Source organism: Amphibalanus amphitrite, unplaced genomic scaffold, assembly GCF_019059575.1.
Source record: "Amphibalanus amphitrite isolate SeventyFive unplaced genomic scaffold, NRLGWU_Aamphi_draft 000279F_arrow, whole genome shotgun sequence".
Classification (NCBI taxonomy): Eukaryota; Metazoa; Arthropoda; class Thecostraca; order Balanomorpha; family Balanidae; genus Amphibalanus; species Amphibalanus amphitrite.
This window is the reverse complement of record NW_024881774.1, coordinates 67590-93554: the sequence shown is the minus strand read 5'-3', so window position 1 is coordinate 93554 and position 25965 is coordinate 67590. Positions and strand designations below refer to the sequence as shown.

At 49.7% G+C, this 25965-nt stretch overlaps 1 protein-coding gene across 1 annotated transcript in view; it reads left to right on the top strand.

The window, feature by feature from the left end:
* LOC122387251 (CLIP-associating protein 1-B-like) overlaps positions 1 to 25965 on the top strand; it is a 49344-nt gene that overhangs the window by 3965 nt on the left and 19414 nt on the right. Inside the window, exons 3-7 of the mRNA XM_043377308.1 lie at positions 2105 to 2210; positions 2815 to 2983; positions 4439 to 4615; positions 8831 to 8913; positions 20671 to 20711. Coding sequence (XP_043233243.1) covers positions 2105 to 2210; positions 2815 to 2983; positions 4439 to 4615; positions 8831 to 8913; positions 20671 to 20711 — 576 coding nt within the window. The remainder of the gene's footprint in view (positions 1 to 2104; positions 2211 to 2814; positions 2984 to 4438; positions 4616 to 8830; positions 8914 to 20670; positions 20712 to 25965) is intronic.

Below are 25965 nucleotides of genomic sequence, written 5' to 3'. Positions count from 1 at the left end.
CACCGAAGTCATCAAAGGTCAATGACCTGACTTGACCGTAAGGTGACATTGGCATCCGCCCTAATGCGTGGGAGCAACATCATATCACATGTTTGAGCGTTTTAAACCACGAAAAGACTATAAAAGCGCGGATAATGTGAGCCGACATACGCCGAATCGCTATTCCGGCCAAACATGGCCTCCAACATGGCCAAACAGTCTCGAGAAATAGGCCACAAGTCAAAGTTCACTTGGGTCAGGGTCATGAAATTTTCAGACTTTGTCACCATGAGGGTACTAAAGTTTCGTCGCGATCGGCTTCATGATACCTTACACGATAACTTCACACGTCGATCGAGAGTTAAAGCATGGATGAAGGAGAACCAGGGGATGAAGGTTCTTTCATCCATGGTTAAAGTGTGCAATAAGAACTTCTTGGGTGAAGACAAGACCAACACTTTTATCAAGCTCACAGATTTTTAATGATACGGTATTTTCTCTCTACCTACTACGCCCTTCTCACATTCATTTTTCTTAAGTGTTTTTGGGGACAAAAAAATATACGTTGTTCCCCTTTCAGGCTTGGGGGCATGACCCCGTGGCCCCCCTGGATCCGCTAGGCCGAAACTAACTAGGTCGTTTTCAAACGGTCTGATATTTCAGGTCATAGTTTGCAAACGGCCGGTGTTTTCAGGTAGTTTCATATGGCCTGACTGGGCCAGGCCGTTTGCAAACGGACCGAATTTTCATACGGCCTGTAACATATATTCAGATTTCGACATCTGTCGTAGCATCAAATGCTGATGTGGCGCACTCAAAAGCCGGAATTGGTCCTTGGATGCCGTAAGGACCCTTTTAAGAAATAAGTGACCCGACTGACCCTTAGAGATTGGCCTGAGCTGTGACCGAAATAAGTCTTTTACCGTTTCGCAGGAAGGGACAAAAAGGTCCCTCATATGCTTCTTGTACATTTACGAAACAAAACAAGTTTTTTTTTTCAACGAAAACTCAGTGAGTTTTCCTAAAAAATTTATTGCGCATATTCCGTGAATGAAAAGTTGCCGGGTCATGTCAGGTCAGGCTGCCACAGCAAGTTTGTTAACTTGACAGCTCAATCGATATTTATGCAATAAGACCTTCTCGGGTGACGATAAGACATGACGACACTTTATGAAGGAAGCTAGTAAACCCGGTAGTTTCTCCATAGGCGCGGGAACCGGGGGGAGGGGGCAGTGGTGGCAGCTTGCCCCCCCCCCCCAACTCTGGGGCCGTGCGGGCGGTGCCCCCACAACTTTCAGACAGAATACCGCTCCTTTTTGCAAATGTTTTCTTTTTTTGTTGAAAAAGCCAAGGGATGAAAAATAAGTGGCCTAAAACCGTCGAGAAAACTATATTTGGGGGATCCTAGGTTGATCTCTATCATGGTGTGACCTCCCCCCCCCCGTCTAAAAGTAGTTCCCGCGCCCCTGGGTTTCTCTACGCTATTGAATCACGCTGCTGATTCTAGTAAGTATCTACTACACAACCTTCTCACATTAATTTTTCTTCGAGCGTTTTGGGGGGCCAAAAGATATGTTGGCCCCCTCTTTCAGGCTTTTTGGGCCCATGGCCCCGGTGGCCCCCTTGAATCCGCCAGTGGGGGCGGTGCCCCCACAACTTTCAAACGGAATACCGTTCTTTTTTGCAACTGTTTTTTTTTTTGTTGAAAAAGCCAAGGGATGAAAAATAAGTGGCCTAAAACCGGTGAGAAAACTAGATTTGGGGGGAAACTAGGTTGATCTCTTTTATGGTGTGCTCCCCCAGTCTGAAAGTAGTTCCCGCGCCCCTGACTTTCTCTACGCTATTGAATCACGCTGCTGATTCTAGTAGGTATCTACTACGCAACCTTCTCACATTAATTTTTCTCCAAGCGTTTTGGGGGGGGCCAAAAGATATGTTGGCCCCCCCCTTTCAGGCTTTTGGGGGGGGCCATGGCCCCGGTGGCCCCCCCCCTGGATCCGCCAGTGCAGGTGAGACCTCTGTGAGCGCTAAGTACCAGTTGGACCGCTGTGCACCGGTGGACCGCATTGTTCACTGTGCATTGTGTCGCCCTAACCCCGCGTCCTTCCCCCTCCCCTCGCTGCAGGTGGCACAGAACGGTCTGACGATCCTGACTCTGCTGGCCGAGCGGATGAGGTCCGGCTTCCGACCCTACCTCAAGGACGTGCTGCCACACGCCGTGGACAGGCTCGGTGGGTCCCGCGCGGCGCAGACGTCCCTCTCTCACGCGCCGGGCGGGGGCGGGGGCGGTGAGCGCGGCCGGCCGCCCACAGCGCGCCCAGGACTCACCGGTCGCGTGCACGGCGGAAACAGCTCCAAATGGGGACGGCTGGGGTGGGACCGCGGCTGATGGCCGTATTCGGGTCTGAGCCTACCGTGCTAAACTGTTTTGAAGTTTTACGAACAGCGTCAGCCCTTGGGGAAGTGTGCACTGCAGCCACCACCCATGGTTAAAACAAGCTGCAAGCTGCTAATATTTAGGTAGCTAGATAATGTCAATTGGATAATGTTATTTCACACCTGTGTGCGTTTTTCATGGCTATAATTAGCATAGTCCAAGCTCTTCATTTTGTGGTTACGTTTTAATCACTTTTTAGAAGAGGGGCTACGGAAATAAATGATATGAAATTCCATCTAACCGTGATATATTTCCATTTGACCGTGCTCTGTCCCGTCTGACCATTTGTGTTCGGTCTGACGGTGCTGTGTGGCCGTCTGACTTCTATATTCGATCTTACCGTGTCTGACGTTGTTTTGTCTCCATCTAACCGTGCTATGCCCCCGCTGTGTCCGCAGGAGATCCCCGGGACACGGTCCGTGAGAAGGGTCGCCAGCTGCTGGCTCGGCTGATGGCGGGCTGCCTGACGCCGCGCCAGCTGTTTGACCGACTGGCGCCGGCACTGGCGCACAAGAGCGCTAAGGTGCGAGAGGAGATGCTGCTGCTACTCCAGGAGGCCGTCACAGTGTGAGTGGGACGGAACTGTGTAATGTTCCCGGTCTGTTTCAGCGTCTACCCGGTGACCTCTCGACTGTCCGGTGGCTGTCCCAGACGCGGTCTGTGGTTAGGACTTCCATCAGCTCCATCCGGGACTCGCGTGTTGTTCGTTTTGTCGTCTATCTTCCAGGATTTCCGTCAGCATGTTTGCCTGTTATGTGTCTGTGAGATGGGTGGTTCGTACATTTTGCGCGGCTAATGTCGTTGTTGCGTCCTATCTGTTAGCTGCCTGACTGGTACGGGTGAATACGGCCAAAGTGTCCCAACAGTGATACCTAGACCCCGGCCGGGACTACCGGAGAGTTGGAGTGAGTCTGATTCGGTCGCCACAAGTGTCAGTGTCTGGTATTGCCGCCGCCCCATACCTTACACACAGACAGACCGCACACACAACACACCAGACGCCGCCGCCGCGACTCCACACAGGTGCACGCAGCGGGCCAGACACCGGGACGCAGCGATGGTCGATACATTCTACCAACACGTATGTATAACTCGCCAGCGTGCGCCCACACGCACACACGCACGCACGCACGCACGCACGCATCCCTCACATACACAGGGCCTTACACAGAAACTATGACGCCTTCTAGTGCTGGCGATCGGTTATACGATTAATATCTTGTTTCATGGTATCTTGGAGACTGGAGAGCCTCACTGCAGGCTTCCATGGTGTGGCTTTGTGTGCGTGTTTAATAGTTTTCCACCGCGGCTCCTTCCGCCGGTAATGGCCGACTCTCCCACTGCCGTCCGTACCCTGTCTGCGGTGGCTGCGCCAGCTCGTTCCACCTAGTGAAGCCGCTGATGTTTGTGTTTGTTTGTTTGTGTTTGTTTGTTTGTTTGTTTGTTTGTTTGTTTGTTTGTTTGTTTGTTTGTGTTTGGTTGTTTGTTTTGTTTGTTTGTTGAGCGGTCCCCGCTGTTTCGACAGTCACGGCATCGGTTTGATTCACCTTTTGCCACTGGCGTTGTGTTGTGTTTGTTTGTTTGTTTGTTTGTTTGTTGGTTTATATGCTTGTTTGCTGGTATGTTGGTTGTTTTGTTGGTTTTTTGTTTGTTTATTTGTTTGCTTGTTCGCTTGTTTGTTTGTTTGATTATTGGGTTGCATGTGTCTTTAGCCGTCTGTTCTCTATCGACAGTCACGGCGCCGGCTCGATCCACCTGACGCCCCTGGTGGTATTGTTTGTGTTTGTTTGTATGTAGTTATGTTGAGTCGTCCCTTCCCGGCCTGCAGTCACGGCGCCGGCTCGATCCACCTGATGCCTATGTTGTTTGTGTTTGTCTTTCTGTTTGAGTGTGTCTGTGTGTTGAATCGTCTCCTCCCGGCCTGCAGTCACGGCGCCGGCTCGATTCACCTGACGCCTCTGTTGGTATTGCTCGTTTGTGTTTGTTTGTATGTATGTTGAGTCGTCCCCTCCCGGCCTGCAGTCACGGCGCCGGCTCGATCCACCTGACGCCCCTGGTGGCACCGGTGGTGGGTCTGCTCGGCGACCCGACCCCGGCCGTACGAGACGCCGCCTTCAGCACGCTGGTTACGCTGTACAAACACGTGGGCGAGCGACTGAGACACGATCTGCAGCGGAAACACAGCGTGCCATCGGCCAGGTGAGGGCTGGGGCGGGGGAGGGTGGGATGGGGAGCAGGGTATGGATGATACCGGGAGTGGGGAAAGGTGTGACGGGAGACATAGGACGGGGAAGCGCTATCGTGCAAATATCTATGTAATTTTACTTTCACTATCGTTATACGTTGCTATCCTAGTGAAGTGCCGTTTTATTCGCCCACGATTGTCAATATTGTGTGAATTGTGAACGGATGCACTTACGTGGCACCTGCTCAGCAGAACAAGTCCATTCGGGGCACGTCACGTGGCAGTTTTGGGACGGCTGGTGTGGACACGCGGCTCTGCTGAGCCAACAGTGCGATAATGTGATAACGTGTCGGTCCTCTGACAAATAAGTAGCCGCTATCGATACACGCAGCTGAGCTCCTACCGCCTCCTGTGCGCCTGTTAAGCCGTCCGCCGGACTGCGATGCGGTTTCGGAGAGTCTGTCTCAGTCTCTTGACACATGGGTGTTTCGTAATGAATGTCAATTTTAAATTGGGGAGTTCAAAAAGAAAAAAATGTGTAACACGTGCAAACTTTCAAGCATTGTTGGAAATTGATGGACATTTTATATAAATAGCATTCAATGCCAAAGTTGTTGTCATTCTTTTTTCAGAACGGGATATGTCGGGTTCACCTCGCGGCTCGCCGTGCTCAAATGATTAATACGCCATTTTCGAAAGAACAGAAGGTGTGGATAGTGTTACAGCTCGCAGGCCTTAAGAACATCTCCAAATTCATGAGAAAGTTTCGGCTTCACTTTAGAGTCAACCCTTCACTTTAAAGTTCACTTTAGACTTGAGCAAGACTTCGTTGACTCCCCCATGGACTGCGAAGAAGTGCTCCGGGCCGTGCGCCATATCCGTGGACGGGACCGAAAGTGCGTTGATCTTCACGGGGCTGTCGTGGAACCGTTTGTCTAGATAGAGAAAAGTGGACAGACAAAAATCAAATGTCCAAGTCTTCTGGTGTATGTGAATCTAAAAATTATGCAAATATATTGTTTTATATGGCTAATATGGCAAATTTAAAATTGACGTTCTTTATGAAACACCCTTGTGTCAAGTAGTGGAGTTTAAAACGACGGGGTCACCGGAACACCATGTCATGCTTGTCAATCGACAGGAGCATCTTCCCTGTTCTCCTCGCTTGTTTACCTGGACTCATGCTGCAATGGTGAAGTCGTTAAGATTAAACCCATGCTTATTATCACCCCTAGTCGTGAAGAATGCTATTTAATGAACTTGCGAAAATCCCGTCGGCCACTTTGTGGCTGCGGTGTGCGTATATTAATTACCCCATGCAGTTTATGGTAGGAATTTTGTAGAGCTTGTATCGTGTATCGTTTCTTCTGGCTGAGAAACCGCGCAAACATGCGAATTACTATGCTGTATTCGTTTCAAGAGTTCCCTTCCTTTTTTGCCGTTTGCCATAGGTTACATAGGTTTACCATAGACGTGTCAAAGATAAACCTTTATTAAACTAGACATGTCATCAGTTATCACGAACATCTTGCCAGTTTTGATATCGAAATCCGTGACGCTAACAAAAGTGGAGAGTGAGCCTTTCAGAAAGCACTTTGATGCGATGCATTTGATGCATTTTTCATGTATGGATACTGGGAATGTCACCAGCGACGAATCATCTTTCCTAAGTGATCTGGTCGCCGGCGAATGATATGCTGGCGCGTAGTATTGCCGTCGAGTTCTGCTAGTAATATGCGCGACCCTGTTGCACAGTATGTGACGCGTCTGACCCCTGAGCTCCTGTCCGACTCACCCGCGTGGACCCGGGCATGGGTGGAGAACCTGCCCCGGCCACCCCGGCCGTGGCCGGGGTAACTTTCAGCCGACCCCGGCGCGGCCGGGGTAACTTTTTCCTCTTTTGTAAATCCTAAAAGCTGTCTCCATACGAAAAAAACTGCCATCTATAAAAGCGTCTCGCATTATTCTTATCTACCTTGAAAAGTTCTTGAAAATTTACTTTATTTTCATTTTGGAGCTTCTATGTTTTTAAGTCTTTTCACGGAGCCCGACATGTTTCATCAAACAGAAGTAAATCATATTTAAGGGCCGTTATCGTAAGATGGCACTGTAATAACATTACAAGACAGGACGAGGGTAATATCAGTGAGATAGAAGGACGAGCTGCTGGGGCTCAAGGCTCCCCCAACTTAACCCGCGCCAGGGTGGTGGCCTTATCGTCGGAACGACGTTTGAAAGAGCGACAAACGTGATCAGAGAAATCTGGTCATGTTTTAGGCAAGCTCAATAATAAAATCACCATAGATCATCAAAAGCCAAATTTCTTTGAATTTAGCGTTCTCCGACAACTTTTCTCACAGTTCATGAACATAACGGAGCTTCAACACTGCAAACAAAACATTCGATTACTCGTTTAACCCGCGCCCGGCTGGGGGTCCTGGATTTCCACTCCCTGCTGGGGGGGGGGGGGTGTTTGAACACCCCCCCTTCTAACTCGGCTCCTGGGCCACGTAGCGATACGCGGAAGGCGGCGTTCGAAAGAGCGTCAAAAATAATGAGGAAATCACTTCGGTCAATTTTTTGGTCAGGTCAAAGGTCAGGTCACCAGAGGTCATTGAAGGCAAATTTTCGCCGATTTCCAGGTCGAATGTCGAAAATTTCCAAGAAGCCAACGCATAACTCGGGAACCAATAGAGCTACAGCGCCGCGGAAAAGCGCATTCGATAGCCCTATTAACGCCCTTTCTGAGTAATTCTCTAAGATTTGACCTAACGTCAACGGTTTTGCCTGCAGGGGGCAAAAACTGCAAAAATAGCCGATTTTTTCGGAAACAGTTTTTCTGCAATACCTTTTGACCCAAGCATTGTACGAGCTTACTTTTACCGGCATCGTGTTCCTCTCGTCAAGACGCATCGAACGAACTATAATTTGACCTTGAAAGGTCAACTTGAAAATTTGACCTCAGGTCAAGGTCATGCCCTGACCGGAAAGGGTCATGTTGCATATCAGTCGATCCGTATCGTCGAGCTGAACACATCTAAGGCGTTTTCATCGCTCTAGCATGCCTCTATCAAAAGTTATTTGCGAAAAACTGTTAGATACCATTCGTGACCTAAGATGACCTCAGGGCATAAACAGGGGTCACAGACACCATTTTCATGTTCAGTGTGTCTAAACCACTTGTAATTCAGTGTTTGGGAGTGTTTATAATGTCTTTCGTCCAAAACAGGCGCATTTCAATTTTCTCCCATTGACTTATAATGGTGAGGTCGCAAAATTGACCTGACCTTAGGTCATCGATATCAAAATTCTGAGATATACATTTTGTACATGCTAATGCTCTTAGCAATCGCTGAAAGTTTCAAAGCGATCGGTCACTCGGTGTAGCTATGACAGACATTGAAACTTTTTATGAGGTGAGGTCACTTCGAGTGACCTGGTGACCTGACCTTGAATGACCTTGGTCTGAAATTTTCACAACATGTGTAGAATTGATGTATGATAAGGTGTACCAAAAACGGCGGCGCTCCGCGCCGCCGTTTTTGAGATATTCGCGAAAAACCACAGGGGGGGGGGTGTTCAAACACCCCCCCCCCAGCAGGGCGCGGGTTAAGGCTCGGTCGCGAATAATATTTCAGGTGCGAGCTCAAATCAATAAGGGGGTCAAAACGGTCAAATTTGACATTTTGTTTTGTGTGGGGGTTGCAACTTCCAAGGAATAAGCTTTGCATAAAGGGCATGACGGCATTTTTAGCACGATCATCCAGCAAATTTGACCTGATGACCTGACCTAGCACTAGGTGACATGCGTCCGAAATTTTAAGGCGTTTTGCAAAATTGTTGTTACAATTACGAAATCTTCCGCACCTGCGTGCAGCAGGTTTCCCTAAAAACGTACAAACGGCAGACATCCATTATTCTATGCCACAGAATAGGGGTTTGTTGATAACCGTTGACAAATATTTGAGCATCATCGTCTTTCTGACTTTCGGTCACCGGCCGGGGTAACTTTTTCAAACATTCTCCACCCGTGGACCCGGGAGCTGCCTCATCCCGCAAACAAATTGCCTGACTTTAAAAGGCACCTCCGTCTGACCCCTATGACCAGTCAGACCCTTCAACCGGACCCTCTGACCCCTGTGCCCTTCTCTGACTCCTGTGCCCTCTCTCTGACCCCTGTGCCCTCTCTGACCCCTGTGCCCTCTCTGACCTCGCTGATCCCTCCACAGACTGCCGGCTCTGATGGCGGCGTTTGACGCGGTGCGCGACTCCGGGGCCGGACCGCCGACGTCCCGAGGTGCCGTCACCCCAGGTAGGTCAGGCTCTGCTGGGAATGGTGGCCAGATTCTGATAGCCCCCGTTCCCCGCCTGGAACCGGTTGCCGGTAGATTTGAACGCGTCGGGGATACGAAAACAAGCTTAGTAAGACAATATTGCAATCGGGAGGCGGGAATTGGTTTTGTCTTGTTGGGTTAGGCTGTTTCGGTCTGACGAGACCATTGCAGAGCCAGAAGGATGATACGAATTAGGGGGAGACGTTGGTCTGGGCGGTCACCCTGGTGACCCGTTGGGGCTTAGCGCGTCCCGAAGGACAGGCGGAGGCCACACAGCCCCCTGACACTGCACCCGGCCAAGGGTCTGCTCCTAGAGGAGCTTCCCGCATGGGATAAAGTTTTCCTTCCAGCCCGAAACGGGGTTGAGGCGTTGAAGAAAAGGGTTGGACTGTCCTGAGGATGGAAACAACGGAACGGAGAGAGACTTGGCTGCAACTCAGTGCGAGCGAGTGCGAACAAGGGGCATGTTGAAATGTAGTTGTGACGCGTATGGTCTTGAGTATTCGGGACGTACCGCCATCTACTTCGCCACACTGACTTCACCTGCTGACCGATAGGTGTCGGTAGCTGTGCCGTTTTACAGCATGCTCCTTGACGCTCGCATGGTAACAGAATCTTATTTAACCCTCGCATGTGTGCGGCGTTTGCCAGCTTCTAATGTGTAGGGGGGGGGGTCGGTTGGACCCCCCCCCTTGCCGTTTGGCCCCTGATCGAGCTAGAGCTTCGCGGAAAAAACGAGCGTGTTGCCCGTGACGAGAGGAAGCCGATGATACCCAATTTTAAGGTCCTAGGTCATTGATTGACCTTCCAGGTCAGGTCAATGACCCAAAGTCGGGAAAATCGGGACCTGTTAGAAAGTCGTAAAGTGTGGCTGCTAAGGGGTTTTTCGGGGTGCTGATCACGAATATCGTGTTAGTTTTGATCACAGATGATGTCTTGAAGCATTTAGACCAGGTCGGGTCAGGTCAGGTCAACCAGTAGGCGTCGTGACGGGTATTCGTAGTACATGTCAACCGCCTCTGACAGCTTCGTAACATGTTACGAAGTCACCAAAACTACTTCGTAAATGTTCAAATGGTTGCTAAATTCGAATTCAGCTCCAAAAACTAGCCTAGAAACATGTAAAACTCGAAAAAGTGACCCGAGGTCACCCGAGGTCACCAAAGGTCAATGACCTGACCTGACCTTCAGGTGACCTTGACACACACGGGAGTAACATCAAATCACATGTTTGAACGCTTGAAACCACGAAAAGCTTGCAAACACGCGGCTAGTGCGAGCCGACATACGCGAAATCGCGATTCCGGCCAAACATGGTCTTGGAAAAGAGGTCACAGGTCAAAGGTCATTTGGGTCAGGGTCATGAAATTTTCAGGGTAGGTGTAAAATTGATCAATGCGAGGGTACTGAAAATTTCGTCGCGATCGGCCGCTTTTTACGCGAGTTATTCGCGAAAAACCATGGGGGGGGTCCATCCGACCCCCCCCCTACACATGCGAGGGTTAATCCTGGATATGCTATCTGATGGTCGTATTCCCATAGCTGCGTCCTTTCATGCATTATGAAACTGTTTCATTTGAAGTGGGCCTGGTTCCTGACTATCATGGCCGCTGTATGTTGTGTTGGCGGCCGGTACCTGGTTAGGTTAGGACTACAGTCAAAGTGTCAAAGTAGGTGATATCTAGCCGGAGTCTGAGCTGCTTTTGGGACTGCTGTTCCACACCGCTTCTGTTCGTCCTCAGCGCAGTGTCACTGCTGCGTATGCAACTGCTATAATACCCTCAATTGCCTAAAGCTTTGCCTGTGAATGCCTGCACGGTGACTAATGCCTGTAGCTTCTCCCGTGCATACGTGCGTCACAGTTGGGAGGATGCTGGACATGCGCACGTACAAAGGCCATTTATGCATCTAGAAAAGAGAAAAATGGCTGGACTGAATGCACCCAAAGTTGTCAGCCCATTATTGACCGGTTATTTGGTTGTCCCGCACATTTCAGTTCGGGGGTCTTACTATGCATAGTGCGCAATACGCATGCACCCGTGCAGGTCTCACTATAAAACTCGCTAGTTTGTCGCCCTTATTTTGTCACCTGGCAAAAGAAGGCTTAACTAGACTGACGAGAGGACCGTGTCGCTATCCACTGCGATATGCTATGTTAACGTTCACGATATGTCAACTTATGGGACATGATAATTGATAACTTTCGGTCTAAATACGATCCGAATGGGGGCGCAGGCGATGTGGTCAAATTCAATGGTGAGTCCATGTTGCTGCAAAACAAGATCTGCCTACTGAGATCGGTAACCACCCATTTTACTTTTCGGATTACGGAAGTATATTGAAATTATCCATACAAAATTAACGATTGTGGAGGAATAGAAATCGACTCAAACGTTGCCATGTTGCAAATCCTTTTCCCGCAATGTCACTTTTGCACATTCTTTTCCTTATACGATCCATTTTTTTTTCTTAAGGGGCTGCCAGTGGCAAAAATGCACATTGCACATTGCACATTGCACATACTCTAATCAAAGACGCCGTATATTTTTGCTCCGTAACCTTTCGTTTTGTTTTTGCGCTAGAACGCCATAATCTCTTCCCTCGTGTCAGGAAAGATGTAACTTTCCGATGTGTTAGTGACGGGTTACGATGTCTTTACAACCAGAATAGCGACCCGCTAATATACTCTGATCAATTCACAATCATCCCAATGTCCTCGTTCTGTCAGTAATCAGAAACATAACCGCGTTCCTTCTATGTATTATAATCGGTGGCAAAATGGCCATGCCGTTCAGTTGGGCATCTGGCTTGTATGAGCGGCTGCTGACCTCATCTTTTATATAAGGACTCTCGGGTTTGGCCAGCTAACGTAAGCGGAAGTCAGTCTGTTCCACTTTGGCCATTTCTTTGCTAGTATCACTTGTTACTGATTTGACTGCATGCCTTACGGAAGTGATTAGAGCCAAGTCTCTCAGTAGGAAGCTGTACGCGAAACATCCATCCCGGCGCTCGGTCGATTGTGGACTTGAGGGAGGGTGCCGAACCCGTCTCACATTCAGGGCCAGTGCCCCCCCCCCCCCTAACTCAGGTCCAGTAACGGATCAACACCAACACATCTTGCATCAATAAGCAACATACTGAGTCCAATGAGTCCAACACCGGTCCTACGGACCTCCAACCCAGGCTGACGCCACACCCGTCCAACATACAAAGTTCACCAAGCCCCGCACCAAGCTGCTGTTCGAACTTCGAGCTCGAACCCTAATTTCCGCGAAACTTGCAAGTGGCATCGACCACGGGCCGTGGTTACTGTCACAGAGCGCGGCTGGCGGTCCATGTGACGGCGTGACGCTGCTGTGGGCGGCCGGTGTGACGTCACGCGCAGAGGGGCGGGCCGCTGGGTGTGACGCTGCTGTCGGCCGCCGTCGTTCGTCGGCCGTCGGCCGGTCAGTCGGCTGTGGACCGTCAGCTGAGCGGGCGGTGCCGTGGTAGCGCCGCGCTCGATACGTGACGGGCCGGCGCGCCGGGCGGCTGCCGCTGCCGTTAGGTGGACGTGGTGCTGTGTTCTCCGGCGGATCGGCGACGTGTGGGAGCCACCACTCGTCTTTGTTCCGAGCCGCGGCGGTCAGTGGTCAGTGCCAGTGTCTGTGAGCGGTATCGACCGGCCGTGACCGACGGACGGCAGGTCACTGTCCAGCCGGGACGGACCGCTCTCCCGCCTGAGACGGACTGCCGAGCGGCGTCCAGTCCGCAGTCCGCAGTCCTCCGCGCGCCGTCCGCAGCATCCGCAGTCCGCCGCCGATCAATACCAAGGTGTGTCGCCGGCCGCCGGAGCGGAGCGGCCCGACATGCCCGGCCAGCCGGACCCGGAGGCCGCCAACGGCGACGAGGGTGTCGTCATGGACGAGTCCGCTCCGGAGGAGACGGCGGAGTCCTCCGACCCGGCCTCCAAACCCTCCGCCGTGCCCCGGCGGGCGAGCAGTGCCGCGCGGGAGCACCGCGGCCCCAGCGCGCTCTGGGACGAGGACCAGGAGTGGATCCTCATCTTCGACCGGCTGCTGAACGAGCCGGGAGGACGCCGAAGAAGCCAGACGGCCGCCGGCGGGGGAGGAAGTAAGTGAGGGTATTGTGAGGGGCATGGCGAGAGCGTGTCCCGTGCTGGCTGGGCTATGAGAAAGCACGGGAATGACAGGTAAAGTTTCAAGTGACTGGTTGTTACGGCTGTCAGCCTGAGGATGCTGGATGTTGAGGAATGCTTCAGCTCTGGTTCTCGCCAATGCTTTATGGTTCTTACTTACAATCCTGGTCATAGTGTTACCCTGGTCCATGCACAATGCTGACTTGTGGCCTGAGCAGTACAGCTTCTGGTCCGCTATTTATGACCCATATCTAGTTCTGGCCACCGTCCCCGGGCCGCATGCACACAGCGCCGGTTACCGTTCCTGGGCCGCATGCAGTATGCACACAGTCCTGGCCACCGTTCTTGGACCCAACAGTATGTACTCTGCGTGCACTGGCTGTCCGCCACCACTGCACGGCCAAGGTCAGACTGATAGGAGGCGAACAGACGGTGTCTGAGACGCGGCTCCCTGTGCTCTCACATACATACAGATGCCGTAGGTGTGGAGGGTGCGCCAGGGCGCGGCGGCTTAGAGGGAGAATGGTGTTCAATATTCATCACTGTCGGTACTTGGTGGCAGGGGGTGCAAAGTGACACACCTAGCGAGTCAGCGACTGTGTCAGTGACAGGGTTGTATACGACTCAATCAATAGCAATCAATTCAATCACGACAAATTTGGGAAACCAATCAAATCAATCAAGTCAGAGCAGTTTTCGGGAATTGATTCAATCGACTCAAACGCGACAATGAAAGGAATCAATCAACTCAATCAAACGACTCAAACCAAGACATACATTAGGTTTTTTGCCCCACCAACTTGGAAAAGTGTCCATAGCAGTCTGGTGTACCTACCTACCTACAGAAGAAACATAAAAATATTGTCATTTAAAATTATATTTTTTTTTCATGCACTAACTAATCTACGAAATAATTGCCATGCCAATAATCTACGCCATAATTGCCAATAATCTACGAAAAAATTGCCATGCCATTCAAAGTTTCTATGTAATAAGGAAGGATACCTAGTGATGGACAGGTGGATCATGATATTGAGGTTCAATGGGTAGAATTGGAGCAGAAGTTTCATTTAATGGGTGCAAAATGACCCAGTAGTTGACTCGCCCCTTAACCCAAATCACCACCTTTCACCTAAAGGCCGCCCCACAATGGACCTCGCATGCGGGTTGCGAGTTTTTGGATTTTCGGATTTCTCCAAAATCAAATAAAACAATCTAAGCTGAGTGACCCATACTACAATCTAACAAGCAAGTTTGCATGCTTTTAGCTTGCGAGCGACCTTGCATCGCATTCCAAAAGTTGATTTTTAGTCAACTTTCGATTTTCCTCGCTGCGAGGTCTGCGAGGTCTGCGAGGTTTGCGGGTTTTTCGTTGGAATGGAATTTTGGCTTGTTGCGCTGGTATTGCGGCTATATGTTAGTTTCTTAAGGTGTACCGGCTTCACTGCATTCATGAAGTTACCATAAGGGAACGGTCTAATCAGTTTATGAATTAGTATTATGCCCGCAAACTAAAAACCCGCAAACCCGCAACCCGCATGCGAGTTCCAGTGTGGGGCGGCCTTAAAAGTTGTCAATTTAATTTTGGCCATGTTCCAACTCCATTTACACTAAATATCAAATATTGCAGCTGAAAGTTGGCTGCTCGGATTTTGGCAGTGTTCGTGATTTGGCCATTTACCCTACACCATGTCTATTTTAATGGATAATATGCATCAATAACATATTAACCATAGGGAAATAGAAATAAATATCTTACCTGCATCATGCATGTGACGGTTTCGGTTAGACAGAGACTGACGGGCAGCCTGAAAAATCATTCCACACAATGTGCATTTGAGACATGGGATGTTGTCAGATTGGGAAGGAAGAGATTTGAAGTATTTAGCGGTCCACGATTCTGGACGTGGCATGTCAATGTTAGGTACCTATGTGAAGAATTCAAAACATTTTATTGCAATACAATTTGAAACTGTTAGGACTGGGGGATAGGGATGAGGATTGAAAATTAACCCGCGCCCTGCTGGGGGGGGTGTTTGAACACCCCCCCTTGTGGTTTTTCGCGAATATCTCAAAAACGGCGGCGCGGAGCGCCGCCGTTTTTGGTACACCTTATCATACATCAATTCTACACATGTTGTGAAAATTTCAGACCAAGGTCATTCAAGGTCAGGTCACCAGGTCACTTGAAGTGACCTCACCTCATAAAAAGTTTCAATGTCTGTCATAGCTACACCGAGTGACCGATCGCTTTGAAACTTTCAGCGATTGCTAAGAGCAATAGCATGTACAAAATGTATATCTCAGAATTCTGATATCGATGACCTAAGGTCAGGTCAATTTTGCGACCTCCCCATTATAAGTCAATGGGAGAAAATTGAAATGCGCCTCTTTTGGATGAAAGACATTATAAACACTCCCAAACACCGAATTACAAGTGGTTTAGACACACTGAACATGAAAATGGTGTCCGTGACCCTTGTTTATGCCCTGAGGTCATCTTAGGTCACGAATGGTATCTAACAGTTTTTCGCAAATAACTTTTGATAGAGGCATGCTAGAGCGATAAAAACGCCTTAGATGTGTTCAGCTCGACGATACGGATCGACTGATATGCAACATGACCCTTTCCGGTCAGGTCATGACCTTGACCTGAGGTCAAATTTTCAAGTTGACCTTTCAAGGTCAAGTTATAGTTCATTCGATGCGTCTTGACGAGAGGAACACGATGCCGGTAAAAGTAAGCTCGTACAGGGCTTGGGTCAAAAGTTATTGCAGAAAAACTGTTTCCGAAAAAATCGGCTATTTTTGCAGTTTTTGCCCCCTGCAGGCAAAACCGTTGACGTTAGGTCAAATCTGAGAGAATTACTCAGAAAGGGCGTTAATAGGGCTATCGAATGCGCTTTTCCGCGGCGCTGTAGCTCTATTGGTTCCCGAGTTATGCGTTGGCTTCTTGGAAATTTTCGCCATTCGACCTGGAAATCGGCGAAATTTTGCCTTCAATGACCTCTGGTGACCTGACCTTTGACCTGACCAAAAAATTGACCGAAGTGATTTCGTCATTATTTTTGACGGTCTTTCGAACGCCGCCTTCCGCGTATCGCTACGTGGCCCAGGAGCCGAGTTACAAGGGGGGGGGGGTGTTCAAACACCCCCCCCCCCAGCAGGGCGTGGAAATCCAGGACCCCCAGCCGGGCGCGGGTTAAAAGGAAATGGAGAGGACGGGGACTCTGGGAAAACGGCACGGCGCGACTGCGAAACAACGAAAACGTTTGGTTTTGCCAATAAGTATGCTAAGCTTTTATAAATCCTTATTCTACTTCTTTTGACTTTTTGGTAAGATGACGTCATTGATTATCATGTAGTATGGTAGATCATCATAAAAGAAATCGGTTGTACAGCACCAATTTCGTTTTAATTATTATTTAATTTGAAATAAAAACACTTAATAATGTTCTGTAAAATATTTTAAGGAAAATGAAATATATTAAATATGTTATGCTTAGGCTCTCAGGAGAAAAGGATCAACAAACGTTCTGCTGCAAATTAAACAATGCAGCAAATTAGCTATTAATTCTTTTTTTTTGCTCGGTCGGCCTAGTGCCATACCCGAGCAGGGGGCAGTTACTCCGGCAATTTTCGCCGGGCAGTAAGTCTTACGTTAAACCGGTTTATGTGAACCCGGTAGCAAAAACAACGTGGGATCCTATCTGTAATCAGCGAGACGAAAACGGCGCTTTTGTTTCAGTTATTTTTGTAGGGGTTTCAGTGTCAGATATTTATAGAGCTCAGTGGGTTGTTTCTGAGGAGATGTGGAGATGTGAATTATTAATTAATCACACTTTATTAGTATATAGGGCCTTGCACTTTATCATCTGGATTAAAAAAAAACCTTTCTTGCTGAGTGCAGAAAGGAAGGTAGGTGCATCGCCAGGTTCTATCACCAGGATTGGAGCAGTTATTGCAGTTGAAAGTCAACGTTGGCTGTTCATGTTGTTTAGGCCCTGTTCTTTATTTGGCCATCTATAGGTACCCCATATTGCAGTTGTGATGACAAGCAGTTTTCAGTGTAGTTTTGTGATCTCTGGTGTCATCAATTGGTGTCATTATTTTTCGTCAACTAAAACTTATTTGAACTTTCCATTCAATCGACTCAATCATACGAGTCACTCTAATTTTCGGGAATCAAATCAGTCAACCAGTCGCTAAAGTCAAACGAGTCAGTCAACCAGTCATCTCGAAAAGTCAATCGACTCAATCCAATCAACTCAAAATACGCGTTGAAACAAATCAATCAATTCAATCGACTTGATTGGTATACAACCCTGGTCAGTGACGCACCTCACCGTGTGTCAGTGTCACAAACCTTACCATGTGTCAGTGACACATCTAACCATGCGTTACTGAGACACCTTATAACCGTGTCAGAGATACACCTTACCATTACAGCAATTTCACTCTTGTGAACTGTGTCAGTGACACCTTACGTCTCTTGGGACCGAAAAGACGCACGTCTCACCTTTATACACTGCAGCGCACGGTGGCGTGACTTGTCTTTCTGTTCGCCGTATGTCAAAATGGCGCATCATTCTTCAGATTACTTGAGACGAGGCGTTAGTACAACAGACGTTTGCAAACAGAGTCCCGTCGAGAAACTATGGAAGGCGCACACATCAGCAGTACGGTCAACACAAGTGCCATCACACTTCACAGGTCACTTCTGGGGTCAGGCCACCGACCTCCGCAGAACACTCAAGGAACTGCATATTGACGGAACACCCCGGCAGTTGAGGCAGATTCTACAAGGGCCAGACTGTCTGCAAGCACTCAGACCGGAAGAGCCCAGAAAGGCTGCTATACGGGGCGGAACACCGAACTCTATATGGTGCTGGGCACCAATGGTCGGCGAAACGCTGCTAACCAGCACGGCGGAAGGCTACCAATCTGCACAGCAAGAGGTCTTTCAGTATACTCTGGGCACTGGGCAGGACCATCACTAGCCACAAAGGGCCGTGCTGAAATATCGCTCAGATCAAGGAGACCGCTCACATGTCGCTGGTCGCTAATCCTATCAGAGAGCTATCTTATCCTATGTTAACAGCTGACCGATATGGTTCCAAATAATAAAAACGACACTAACATCCGAGGCAAACAGGCCTTATATCCAGGTCCCAGCTCCGCTAAGCTACCGGACTACGAGTGGATAACGTGGCGACGAGGACCACTGACCATATCCTGGGCTGGGGCGCACAAGCAGCCACTGCTTACCAGAGTTTTTTTTTTACATTTGTTTTCCTTCAGAAGCGTCAGCGACACGCCTTCCCAGTTTCCCATTGTCCCTTCGAATTTACCGAATACCACGCCGAGCTGGATAGTGGATAACCAGGGCATTACCTCTCCCTGAATTTCTCCCTTCTGCGCTCGGTCCTTTTGCTGCCGCCGACGCGCGGTTCCAGCCACGGCCGCCCGTGGTGCCGGCGCAGCCCCAGTCGACTCAGTGCCGTCCGGTGCAGACAGCGGTCAGCTGGGTGTTTGTTTACATTTCTGTCCCTCTCTCCGGCCGGCCGTCTGGTCTGGTCTGGTCTGGTCTGTCCGCGCCGGTCAGCCCCAGAGCACAGAGGACATCGCCGGCTGACCGCACACGAACGAGGTGGTGCACACTGCACAATCCCTGAACCGATACAAACACTATCATATGTTTTTTTTTCTGCTGAAATGAAATGCTTTTATTTGGTGGCTTGGTCATTCATCATATTTTTTTAAGGATTGAGAAACCACAACGGTGTTGTTGAATGCATACGTGTCAAATGATTGATATATCGAGCTTTTGAATGCAATTGTTTGTGTCACATTGGCTGATCTGACAACTCTAGACGTAGGTATTGATACTCTGTGGAAGAGATAGACTGGCCCAAGTCATCTCCGACATGTCCTATATCCGTTAGTAGGGCGGATAGGATAAACAATCGATGGCGGTCGCTTCCATCTCGACTGGCTCTGCACCGAAACGGGACCTTTGGTTTCGTCCAGAGCCGCCGCACTGTGCACATCTGCATTGCTGAGATTGGCCAGAGGCCGCTTTTAAAGCTCTAAGCAGAACAGAAGTCACTTTCACATTTTGAAGGAAGGATTTTTTTTTAACGATAAGAGCAGCAGATTGATATGATCGGCCGATACCGCGTCCACATATGACCCTGAATATTTGAACTCTGCACTTCCTAAAGCCTTTGCGCGGATGGTGCTTGAGCAGCCGGCGGGCTCTCGAGCCGTCAGCTGGTGTCTGAGCTGTCAGCTGGTCTTGAGCTGGGCCGTATCGACCACGCTCGGCAGAGCCATCCGCCCTGTGTCCGCCGGCGAGCGAGCCTGAACAGGGAGCGCGGTTGGGGATGAGACGGGGATGGGAGAGGCGTGGGTCAGGTCAGATGGAAGACTGGGGGCTGGGTTAGGTCAGACAGGGGAGCTGCGGGTCAGGTCAGGGAAATGGGAGACGCTAAGGTGAGGCAGGTCAGGTCAGAGACCACCTTCTCCGTCCGATTCCGGTACGGTGGAGCAGGGACGGCCGCCGGGCCGGGCCGAGGCGACACGTGTCCCCGATCGGGGCTGCCGGACCCGCCGCTCTGTCACACGGGTCAGGGGTGACAGCCCTGTCAGAGCTGCTCCGCGAGTGACGTCATAGGTGATAGGGTGACGGCTGTCATGTTAGGCGTACTTGCCAAAGTGCTCTGCGCCCGATCGTCCAGAACCACTAGCGGCCATGGAGCGACACCACAACCGAACTTTGTACCTTAGGCTGGATACATGATCAAAATATAATCAAATATAGTATATTTCACTTAAATTGTTCTCAAGTCCCAGTGTAATAAGCATGGCATTTGGTGGTTTTTGGTTGCCCAAACTTCGGGAACCGTGCTACATCCCTGAACAATCACTGTTGCCCGTGCTTCATGCATGCATTCATTCATTCATTCATTCATTCATCAGTCCAATCGCTGGTTCGCTCGCACACTCTTTCATTGTTTATTTTGCCAGCACAAACAATGTACAAAATAAAATAAACCAGGGGTGGTCCAAAAGCAAATGCTGGAACATATATCAAAGAATAGCCAAACGAACCGAGCAGCAGCGAGCGTCGGCCTCGTCAATGCGCACAACGTTGAGCCAGCCAGCAAAACATACCATACGCCTTGACAAAGGAGCGACTAACGGTTGCATAAATGGTGTAGCTCTGTAGGCAGTAGGCACCTTCTTGGACCTGGTAGTGTACCAAATGACCTGTGTCGCCGCGATGCACCCAAGCCCATATCGTCCTTCGTAATCAACGCTGAGAGATTGTGAATGATCCAACACAGTGAGCTGTGCTTAGCGGATGGTTCAGCGTTTAGAGAGCTCTCCGTAGAGAGCTCAGCGCTTCGTAGCTCGGTGGACTCTGTGAGAGCCTGAGAGGCATGTTTTGTTGATGACCTAGTTCATACATGACAGTAGACTTTTGTTATCGATCCGTTATCCATCACCACAATCTGCGCCGTGTGACAGGTCTCTGTTATCTGTACCCGTAGATAGGTGTTCCGTGTGTGACGGTGTCTGTCCCTGCCCGCAGGTGTCCGAAAAGAATCAACCGATGAGGTGGACAGAGTGGCGGTAAGTGAACCACCTAACTGGACTCTGAGAGCTCTTCTCCTGTAAGTGGAAATTCGAGAACACCTGTGGCCCTGGCCGCCTACGGGCGTTATTGAATTCAGGGACAAAGTGACCACTGACCAGCCGTGAGCACCCGTGTCAAAATTAAAATTGAGCGTTAGATGCTTCCTGTTACTGACCACCGAATTTCCTAATTTTCTTGTAAGTCACTAGATTTAAAATTGTCGTCGTGCTTTCGCATTTCCACAAATGCTAGGAGTAGGTATTCTCTTTTTCAAATTGCATTGACCACGATTAGCAATCTTAGTCACTGCACTACTCTGTACTCACTACATAACCGATATCGTCGTCCGTTTACATTCACTCAATGCACCACTTTGCAACCCCTTTAGCTGTCTGGCGAACTGAATATGGATGTAACTGGTTATCTTATCTTGTTTACTGCGGCCAAACACTCCTGTGTTATCGATTTTATCATCATTCCCTGTTGTCTCTCCGAGCCAGGGTACAGATAACCCGAGTACAGTCGGCGCTGTGCTTGAGATTATCCCCTTTCATCGGCTCACTTGATAAACTATTGGCCTTCTTTGCTGACTTTTTGTACTAACCTGGGCATTGTTTGCCATTGATGGCATTTGGCTCGGTGTCCACTTGGAGTTTTGATTGTAAAAATACTAATAAGTCGTAAAAGCAGCAACTGCTCCCTAATTTTGCGGTGAGCGGAAATCACTGATGTGTGAAAACGCAGTTTTTAACGACTGGATTTTCACCTCAACACAAAGAACCTTCACAAGGCTTTCATGAGATTTGTTCGTCTCGTTTGAAGGAAATGGTGAATAGATGAGCACAGAGAGAAAGATATCAAGATAATCCGTATAGAGGGACTTTGAGGATCTTGGAGAATCCGTGAAGGAATTCTGGGGTCTCTAAGCACTGTCACGATTTCCATCGAAGCCGCGCTGTCATTGTTCGGCGCCAGCTGGTGTCCGCCCACCCGCCGGCCGGTGTCTGTTGACTCACGGCGGACGTCGAACTGGCCGGTACCGCTCTCTGTTCTCTACCGTCGGCCGGTACCGCTCTCTGTGTTCTCTACTGTCGGCCGGTACCACTCTCTCTGTGTTGTACGGTCGGCCGGTACCGCTCTCTGTGTGCTGTGTTATACCGTCGGCCGGTACCGCTCTCTGTTCTCTACCGTCGGCCGGTACCGCTCCCTGTGTTGTACCGTCGGCCGGTACCGCTCTCTGGGTTATACCGTCGGCCGGTACCGCTCTCTGGGTTATGCCGTCGGCCGGTACCGCTCTCTGTGTGTTGTACCGTCGGCCGGTACCGTTCTCTCTGTGTTGTACCGTCGCACAGTGGCCCTTTTTCAGAATTAGCACGCATAAATTCGAAATATTTTTTCTCTTCTTTTGAGTAAAAAGCAGTCTAATCGTGTGCAAAACATTCCAAACTATCCGATGGTGCCATTTTTACCTCCTAAAAAATAATTATCTTTGGTAAAACTGACCGCAAAATCGAAGTTTGTCGAGAGGCGCGCGGACACCACCGGCGGACGCTAAAAAGTAGGGTGAGATGAACATCAATTTGTAAGGCTTTCGGTGTGAAAATATTAAAAATTAATGGCATGGCTGTGAAGCTGAGTTTACGTAGAAGCCCTAGAAACCACAATTTTCATTGTATCAACTTAAATAGACCACTTTTGCCGAATATTGTGGACACAATAACAGGACAATTATTAACTGGAGATGGCGGCATACATATGAAGCTTTATGTTAAGTAGCACACACTGGAACATGTCGTATTATACATCGTTCGAATCGCCGATCTCTTCTGACCATGTCCACCAAAGGGCATCGCGCCATTTTGCGCCATTTTGCTTCTACGGTGAATAACGTGAGCCAGTTCAGTCCGCGAGCGGCTGTGGCTCCTATTCGGTACGACTAAGCTCATTGACCTGGCTCGAAGCTGGTGTCACCTGGTGGGCGCCTAAATGTTGCTTGACTTTTGCCATAAGATGTGCTTATTGAAATGTCATGTAGGCATAACGCTGTGCTCAAGAAAAACTGTCCGATTTCTTGTCGCGTTTGATGTCCAAGCCGCACAAGTCCCGTGGTCGGCTTAAGATCTAACGTCAAAAGCGCCTATGTGTTTGTATTGTTCGCGTCGCGCTGACCTTAGTTGCTGCCCGGCCGGGGCCGACTAACGGTGGCTGGCAACAGCTGCAGATACGGTCACGTGACGCCCTGGGGCGTCCTGGCGGTCAGTGCAGCGCGGTCGGCTGGCGGGCTCGCCACACTTGCGCTCGGAGCGGCCTGGGCCGGCGGGCGAGCCGTGCGAACGTGCGCCAAATCTTGGGCCGAGCGGCCTGTCGCTGTTGGGCCGAATCTCCTTGGGCATTTCGTTTCTTTTCTTGTCTTTGCATTGGCAGGGAATACGTCCTTGATCACGTGGTGATGTCTTGCACCACTTCCAGGTAATGTGGGAATTAATGCGTGCTAATTCTGAAAAAGGGCCACTGTGCGTCGGCCGGTACCACTCTCTGTGTGTTGCGGTACCGCTCTCTGTGCTGTACCGTCGGCCGGTACCGCTCTGTGTGTTCTACGTTCGGCCGTCACGGTCACGGTTAGCGGAGCTGGGACGGAACGGTCGGCCCGGAGGTCGGGACAAGGCCGCCGCCGGCCCGGCACGGATCGGCGGACTGGGCGGCGCTCCGTACAGCTAGCGGGTCGCTGTCCCATGCGGCACACGGCGCGGCGCACAAGACTACCAGTGGGCAGCTGTCATGGCACAAGTTCTCTGTTCTCTCTGTGTTTGAGGGTCAATGTCCAATACTGCACGGGGCTCATCACATAGCGTGTGCGTTCCTTTGTCCCTTTGGTCCTAGGGAGCAACTTTCCCATCTGTCCCAGGATGCACGGGGCCCTCTATTTCAGTAGGTGGAACTATGGTCATGAGTACCCAAATATAGGAACGTCCCCATTTTTGGGAACGGAGTTCCCAAATATGGGAACGGGCGTTCCCATTTATGAGAACGGAAGGTAATTTTTCGGCCGTTCGCCCACTAAAACTCATTAGTGCATCACGTCTCAAAAAAGTGCACGCTTATTTAAGTATCTACTAAGTCTCTATAAAATTATCTTTAATCTGACCGTTGAACAAGGAAATTGACCGTCGAATGATATTTTTAATGATTTTTTGAAATGACGGAATGGTGAAAACATCGCTTATACTACATTTAACATGCAATTTAAAGGAAAATGAAGCGTTTTTTACATTTTGAGGTCAAGTATAATAATTTTCGCCTGGTTATGAAGTTTCATCCTAGCGACACCAGATGCTGACATATGCAAGCGAACACGCGGACAGTCCGGAGGTAATATTGTTGACTTTTGGTGTCGGGGCGCACGACCGCGTGGAACGTCAGTGATTTTACCGAACTACTGTTGTAAACTCAGTTTCAGTGGTTTAAAATTATTCAGCTGTATTTTATCAGCCCGGAAAGACATATTTTATTTGGATGCTAGCTATTTAGCGTTGTTTTATAAGGAGCGTCATGAGCGTGGTTTTGTCTTCCGTGTTTCTAAGCATGATCGTTTTGGGGAAATTTCTCTTATATAGGTCGCTCTGTGTGGCTTATTTATAATTTTTATGCTGATTTCGATCATTCCTCGTGCCCATCCTACCAGGTCTTTTGTCACTTACACTCATTAAGAAAGAAAAAACTAGATTTTCATTGGGACTAGGTGTTTTGAGGGTGAAACATATTCAGCGTTCCCATTTTTGGATACTTCCTTGTGCTCGTCAACTATCGGTGATAAACAGACGGGTGCTTGACATGTCTCCACCCTCGGCGCGGACGGTGGATATAGGTATGGAAGACCTTGTTGAGCATCGCCGAGCGTTGTGAATTACGTAATCCTGCAGAGGGGGGCGTGCCCCCTGCGGGATCGACGGGAATAAGAACGCAGATGACTCGGCGAAACATGCGACGGTCTTGCGGGAAAGGTCATCTGATGATTGTTGCGTTAACAATAATTTACGGCGTTGGACGTGATGCTCGTTAATGAAGAGGGCCCCTGAAAGTCGTCGGTGAAATCGTTCCCAATTTTGGGTACGCCGTTCCCATAATAAGGAACGCTTGCAGCGCCAGTGTACGAGAGCGTTCCCAAATTTGGGCTCGCGGCCCGGATGATGGACTGCTTTAGAAATAGGGGAAGGATTTGAAACTACGATGGGCCTTACAATATCAAACTCTTTCCCAACAATATTGAGGCAAATATCAGGCGGTTCACGATCGTTTTATATTTTTTGGACGTCATTTAACGGTTCTTTTTCTCGTTTTAAATAATGCCTACATGGCGTTCCCATATTTGGGTTTATCGTTCCCAAACATGGGAACGAAAATGCGTTCCCGAAAATGGGTACGCTTGACCATAGTTCCGCCTACTGATTTCTATATTATATTATATTATATTATATTATATCGCACTCTGTATTATATCGGGCACACAGTTCTCTGTTTCACTGACCAGTCCGTGCACACTGCACACTGCACAGTGCACCGCCCCAGCTAGAGATAGCGGGCCTACATGCAGGAATCAGGATATGCTTCTTCCTTTCTTCTTATCTCCCCCTCCCCCCTCGTGCATCAACGTTGATTCCTAAGGACTCGATTTTGGAATGCCCTGTCCCTCGTTGTAACGGTGGTCTCTGGTAGCGAAACTGAGGCCAGCGCCGTGCCGTGGTAGCCACCGCCGTTCGGGGCGTGTCCCGCCTCCGCGCCGGTCATGGGCGCCGCGCCGGTCCCAGGGCCAGACTGTGGCCGCCAGCAGTCAGAGCGCTCCATCGCTCCGGGTGAACGGGCACTCCTGAAATATTGGCCAGACGAGGAACGGAGAGGCAGTGCCACAGGCGTCTGGGTAAGCGACGAGTCGACGGTAGCGATGCAATCATTGAGATTGGAACATCATGACTAATGATGAGACCGTATTGACTAATGATGGAACCGATACAATTGATGGGACCTCAGTGACTAACTAATTCCTAATAATGGGACGACCAGGATTGTCGGGATTCGTTATCGATGTTGAATGTGCTAGTCCACGTCTGTGTGCGTCCAGAGTCAGACCCGCCAGCCTGTCGGGTCGGGAGCACAGTGGGACTCCACCGCCCGACTCCAGCCCAGTCGGCGGTCGGTCGGCGTCGATCAAACCCGATCAGCTGGCGGCTTCCGTCTGTTTGTTGGTGGCCGCCA